We start from the raw sequence: 7,101 nt of genomic DNA on the forward strand, positions 1-7,101 counted from the left end.
AAGAGGAAAAAGGAAGTAGAACTGCACATACACACGAAAGAGAGAGAAACGTTGGTCTTTGGAACCAAATACAACTAACCAAACAGGACAATGGTAGGTTAACTGTCCTGTGTCTTTTTTTGAAAACACACTCACTCGCCAGATGTGAGTCTTATTCACTTAGTAAAAAATGCTTGTTCTGTTACTCGGGTTAGTGATGATGTAACATTCGTACTTGCATGCAGCTGTCTGTTCTTTTTATTCCACATACAGTACGTTTTATGCCACCATCAGATTATTTTGTCGGTATTTTCTGGTTTATGTAGGAACTTTGTATCCATTTCTTTGTATCATTACAGGCTATGTACAAGCTGAAGTCAGAGCAGGACAGACTTTGTGAGTGGCTTTCACAAGACTCCAGTCACATCATTAAGCAGTGTGGAGATATTTTATCACTTAATGAATTCCTAGAGATTCAAAATCAAACCTGTGCACCGAATAAGATGCAAACGCTTTTAAAAATAATCATTCAAAAGGGAGAGGAAACATGTCAGATGTTCGTTGACATTCTGAGGAAGAACCAAGAACACTACCATCAACTGCAACAGTTTTTCAACCCAACCCAATGTGCAGAGTCGCCCACAGTGGCTGCTGATAGTGGCAGTGTTGTCACCACCAGAAGAATAACAGGCACAAAAGGAAAATCCTTAAACATAACAACTGATGTGAGTGGTTCAGGAAGTAGTCAGCCTGGTAAGGATATATTTGTCTTAATTATTCCCTGTAGCATGTAAGCGTTCATTAAAAGCTGTAAACTATTATTGTGCTTCAGAAAAGCATGGAACTGTTCTTATTTCACTGTTGTAGAAGGAATTTTTTAGCACAGCACATCAAGGCAATGTCTGTTTTGGGCTTTTTTATTAAAGAAAAGAGAAAGTTCTGAGCATGCAGTGATGTTGGGTTGTTGTTGGGTATGTTCGTTAAATGGCTGTTCATTTCAGCCTGTTGTTGGAAAACCATCTTAGCTCCTTGCTCAGTGTCAGCAGTATGTTTTCTTTCCTCCACCAGGATCAGATGTTTTTCACAAGTCCTGCTTTTGTCTTTGCATGAGCATGTTTTTTCTTCTTCTTTTTTAGGCAACATTGCTGGACAGGTTGAACAGGCACATTATATTGCAAGTGGTAACAGTGTAATATGTGCTGATAACATTTGTAATGCCTCTATTGATGGTGACATCAATCTGTCCGTCACTGTGAACACATCACAGGTACATTCAGGTAAAATCAACCAACTTCCTTCTGTGTTACTTACAGTATTTGTACTATCTAATAATGTGTGTGTGTGTGTGTGTGTGGTTGTGTGTGTGTGAGGGGGTGCTTTTTTCCTAAATCTCATAAACCTAAACTTTAAAGAATAGAAATCTAATATCTGTCTGAGAGATTAATCAAATCATTCCTTTGCAGGTAGAGTGAATGAGAGTCTGCCTTCCTCTCAGGTACCGTGGTACACACACACACACACACACACACACACACATACACACACACACACACACACAAGCACTAAACATCATACAGTAAATCCAAAATGGCAGGTTAGCTTGGTTTTTTAACCTTCCATTTGCATCCGTTGTTGGCCAAAATTTAAGATATTGCCATATTTATGACTTTATAGTTTAACATTGGGCAGAACAATGAGATTAGATCCAAAAAATTATCTTCTCCTCAATAATTTATATTTGCTATCTTGAAAGGAATAGATCAACACTTTCTTAGCACATAATCTCCGTTCAAATCACAACATGTCAATAAGAATGAAGGGTATAATGGGTATAATGTTTTAAATAATGAGTTTTAGAGGGCTACACCACACAATGAGAAATCATTGTCAGATTCAAATAACCAGCTTCAGTAACCATAAAGCAACACCACTTCTTCACTTAGGTTTGATGTCTGTCTCCCTTTTTATAGGAGCCTGCAGTGAAAATGATCAGAAAGCACAAAGACAAACTCATCGCCTGCCTGATGGCTGATTGCACCTTCATTCTGAACTGTGTGCACACCAGAGACATCATCACAGACAGGGAATATCAAAATCTGAAGGATATCTCACAGTCAGAAAAAACTGTTATTAACCTGCTCGATCTAGTCATGTGTAAGGGTCAACAATCCTGCACTTGTTTGCTTGAAGTTCTCAGAGAGTCTGAAGTTCTCAAGACCTATCCACAGCTCAGAGACATTATAAAAAAAACACTGTAGTGAAGCAATTTCAAGAACCTTTGTCACAATGCAAAGCCTCATGTCAGCATCATCAACATCTGCTGTAGATTAGATTTTATTTGTGTTTACATAATTGCTTATTTTCCATGAAACATTTATTGGAGAGTAGTTGTAAACAATAAAATCAAATTGTCCTTCTGCTGTGAGCACATTTGTATGTTTTTTTTTTTTTTTTGCTTTTGTTTTGGTGATTAAACACTGCAATACACACAAATAATCACTTCATATTATATATTATTTGATATGTAAAAAATATTACCACTGGATTAAAACCTGTGAACACTGCTGACTAAATGAATTTGAATACTGCCTGACACCAGGGTCTTAAAGCAGGTGGCTGTGTGTTATTAACACAACCACAAGATTTGATTTTGAATCTCAGTTTAAGACATTTGCAATGTAATACTTGACACGCTATACTTCAAAAATGTGAATTTACATATTATAAAAGGCTACAGCGATGTCAGAATTGTGATTCAGGTTTCAAGAAAGTGCACTTACAGGCCATTGACTTTTGAGTATCACTCTGGAGATAAAAACATGTCAATGATACATGAGAGGTTTTTGTCCATGCTGTGGCATTAAAGCCCACACAGAGAGACAGACATCCCCCTAGAGTCACCAATTAACCTAGCATAGATGTCTTTGGACTGTGGGAGGAAACAGGAGCACCTGGAGGAAACCATCATAAGCTCAGGGAGAATATGGAAACTAGAAACAAGATTGCAGACTTTTGACTTTCTAGCCAGCAGTACAAACCCTGAGTTGGCAAACATTTAAAAAGCACAATCCCAATTTACTTTTAGTATGATCCATTGTAAACTGATGGACAATGTCTAATTAAATGTAATATTGTTTAAATACTTTCTTACGCTAATGCATATTAATGTACTCACATTATTAAAACTCTATAAGACTGATGGCAAATCGTGTACTACTCTACTTTAAATTACAGGTGACAATAATTTTCAACAGCTGGAATCCCAAGAACCTACCGTACCACATGTTTTCTGTAAGGATCAAACCTAGCTGGATGTAGAAAGCAACATAGTGTCACATTTGGCTCCCAATACGTTAAGTGCCCATGTCACAACAACCCAGAGACAATAAGAAAAACCTCCATATGTTTATTCTTATTCTCATTCTTTTTTCGTAAGTCTTAAGTGGTTAGGTTAGTTAGGGTTAGACACTAAACAAAGATAATCATCACACTTTTGCTTCAATTTACTGATTTGTTGTGACTACTGTACAAAATATGATGAAACGTTTCAGGGAATCTGGAGAAATCTATACAAACAAAGAGACAAGGCTGAAAACTATTAAATGGTCGTGTGTGTATTAAAAAAACATGACTTTGTAGTGGAAAACACTTCGTGAGCTCAGCAAGACTTCTAAAACTATTGTCAGTGAATGTAGTTTGTTGCTGTGTCCACAAAAAGTCGAAACTCCACCATACAAAGAAATAAATGGTAAATGGTAAATTATCTGCACTTAAATAGCACTTTTCTACCAATTGGCACTCAAAGCACTTTACACTGCTTCTCATTCACCCATTCACACTCACAATCACACACACTCATACACCGATGGGGGAGCTGCTATGCAGCTGGCCAACACTCACCAGGAGAAACTAAGTTGGGGTTCAGTGTCTGGCTCAAGGACACTTCGACACGTGACCAGAGGAGCCGGGGATTGAAACAACAAATGTGAGTTGGTGGACAAGCGCTCTACATTTCAGCGCCACAGTCGCAAACAACATACTGTTTAAATAAAGACCCAGAAACACCACCACGTTCTCTGAGCCCACACTCATTCAAAATGCACTGAGGTGAAGTGGAAAACTGTCCTGTGGTCTGATGAGTAAGATTTGAAATTTCTTTGGGAAATTTAGGAACCCGATTCCTTTATGCTAAAATGTAAAGGGGCCATATGACTTGTCATGATGCACAGTTCAAAAGCCGGCATGTGCGATGCTGTGAGGGTGCACTATTACCCATGACAACATGCACATTTATTTGACTACATTAATGCTGAACAATATATTCAGGTTTTGAGGCAACTTTTGCTGCCATCTCAATTATCTTTATTTTGTTTTTTCAAAGGATAAATAGAGGACATCTTCTTACATTTTTAGCAACACAATGTCAGACTATGCTCTGGTGGGGAAAAATACAAAAAATGGATCAACTTAAATTCCGTCAAAAATGAGAAACTATTTTTTAAAAATCGAATTAATTGGGGTTTTTCTGTAATGTAGTGACTTCATGTAATGCAACATAATCACTGAAACAAAATGTGTTGCTGGCATCAAATTCACAACAAGCATATAGTTAATTTCTTCTCAACGTCACTAGTCGCTGCCTTTAGCCCCTCCTTCAGTGCGTGCCAGTGACGTCAGTTCTCAAAAAAACCGGAAGTGGACGTAAAACCGCGCTTTTAAAGAACTTTGTAGACGCATACACAGGAAAGAGAGAGAAACTTGAGTATTTTTAACCAAATACAACTAACCAAACAGGACAATGGTAGGTTAACTGTCCTATTTCTTTTTTTTTGAAAACACGCTCACTCGCCAGATGTGAGTCTTATTCACTTAGTAAAAAATGCTTGTTCTGTTACTCGGGTTAGTGATGATGTAACATTCGTACTTGCATGCAGCTGTCTGTTCTTTTTATTCCACATACAGTACGTTTTAAGCCACCATCAGATTATTTTGTCTATATTTTCTGGTTTATGTAGGAACTTTGTAACCATTTCTTTGTATCATTACAGGCTATGTACAAGCTGAAGTCAGAGCAGGACAGACTTTGTGTGGCTTTCACATGACTCCAGTCACATCATTAAGCAGTGTGGAGATATTTTATCACTTAATGAATTCCTAGAGATTCAAAATCAAACCTGTGCACCAAATAAGCTGCAAACGCTTTTAAAGATAATCATTCAAACGGGAGAGGAAACATGTCAGATGTTCATTGACATTCTGAGGAAGAACCAAGCACTACCATCAACTGCAACAGTTTTTCAACCCAACCCAATGTGCAGAGTCGCCCACAGTGGCTGCTGATAGTGGCAGTGTTGTCACCACCAGAAGAATAACAGGCACAAAAGGAAAATCCTTAAATATAACAACTGATGTGAGTTGTTCAGGAAGTAGTCAGCCTGGTAAGGATATATTTGTCTTAATTATTCCCTGTAGCATGTAAGAGTTCATTAAAAGCTGTAAACTATTATTGTGCTTCAGAAAAGCATGGAACTGTTCTTATTTCACTGTTGTAGAAGGATTTTTTTAGCACAGCACATCAAGGCAATGTCTGTTGTTTTTTGTTGGAACTGTTCTTATTTCACTGTTGTAGAAGCTAATTTGGTTTGTCAGCAGTATGTTTTCTTTCCTCCACCAGGATCAGATGTTTTTCACAAGTCCTGCTTCTGTCTTTGCATGGGGCACACACACACACACACACACACACACACACACACACACACACACACACACACACACACACACACACACACACAAGCACTAAACACCATGCAATAAAATGCAAAATGGCAGGTTAGCTTGGTTTTTGAACCTTCCATTTGCATCCGTTGTTGGCCAAAATTTAAGATATTGCCATATTTATGACCTAATAGTTTAACATTGGGCACAACATTGAGATTAGATGCAAAAAATTATCTCCTCCTCCTTAATAATTTGTATTTGCTATCTTGAAAAGAATAGATCAACACTTTCTTAGCACATAATCTCCATTCAAATCACAACATGTCAATAAGAATGAACGGTATAATGGGTATAATGTTTTAAATAATGAGTTTTAGAGGGCTACACCACACAATGAGAAATCATTGTCAGATTCAAATAACCCACTTCATTGACCATAAAGCAACACCACTTCTTCACTTAGGTTTGATGTCTGTCTCCCTTTTTATAGGAGCCGGCATTGAAAGTGGAGGAAGCACAAAGACAAAGTCATCGCCTGCTTGATGGCTGATTGCACCTTCATTCTGAACTGTGTCCACACCAGAGACATCATCACAGACAGAGAATATCAAAATCTGAAGGATATCTCAAAGTCAGAAAAAACTGTTATTAACCTGCTCGATCTAGTCATGTGTAAGGGTCAAAAATCCTGCACTTGTTTGCTTGAAGTTCTCAGAGAGTCTGAAGTTCTCAAGACCTATCCACAGCTCAGAGACATTATAAAAAAAACACTGTAGTGAAGCAATTTCAAGAACCTTTGTCACAATGCAAAGCCTCATATCAGCATCATCAACATCTGCTGTAGATTAGATTTTATTTGTGTTTATATAATTGCTTATTTTCCATGAAACATTTATTGGAGAGTAGTTGTAAAAAATAAAATCAAATTGTCCTGTGAGCACATTTGTATAATTTTTTTTTTTGCTTTTGTTCTCATCATTAAACACTGCAGTCCACACAAATAATCACTTCACATTATATATTATTTGATATGTAAAAAATATTATCACTGGATTAAAACCTGTGAACACTGCTGACTAAATGAACTTGAATACTGCCTGACACCAGGGTCTTAAAGCAGGTTGCTGCGTGTTATTAACACAACCACTAGAGGTCCCATTTGTACAAGATTTGATTTTGAATCTCAGTCTAAGACATTTGCAATGTAATACTACACACTATACACTTCAAAGATGTGATTTTACATATTATGAAAGGCTACAGCGATGTCAGTTAGAATTATGATTCAGGTTTCAAGAATGTGCACTTACAGGCCATTGACTTTTGAGTATCACTCTGGAGATAGAAACATGTCAATGATACATGAGTTTTTTGTGCGTGCTGTGGCCCTAAAGTGTCCAGTCG

The 7,101-nt window shown here is 37.4% G+C and overlaps 1 protein-coding gene and 1 long non-coding RNA gene across 2 annotated transcripts; both read left to right on the top strand.

The window, feature by feature from the left end:
- si:dkey-10c21.1 (uncharacterized) lies at positions 1-2,397 on the top strand. The gene is made up of 5 exons (XM_067517165.1): positions 1-93; positions 339-732; positions 1,116-1,256; positions 1,443-1,474; positions 1,950-2,397. Exons 1-5 carry the CDS (start codon positions 91-93, stop codon positions 2,235-2,237), a joined length of 858 nt encoding a protein of 285 aa, XP_067373266.1. The 5' UTR covers positions 1-90; the 3' UTR covers positions 2,238-2,397.
- A 2,264-nt stretch (positions 2,398-4,661) lies between these two features.
- Positions 4,662-6,634, top strand: LOC137133497 (uncharacterized). Its single transcript, XR_010915247.1, has 3 exons — positions 4,662-4,780; positions 5,028-5,417; positions 6,188-6,634. It is a non-coding gene; the product is annotated as an uncharacterized lncRNA (long non-coding RNA).
- Positions 6,635-7,101: the final 467 nt, after the last annotated feature.

The sequence above is a fragment of the Channa argus genome, chromosome 9 (assembly GCF_033026475.1).
Source record: "Channa argus isolate prfri chromosome 9, Channa argus male v1.0, whole genome shotgun sequence".
NCBI lineage: Eukaryota > Metazoa > Chordata > Actinopteri > Anabantiformes > Channidae > Channa > Channa argus.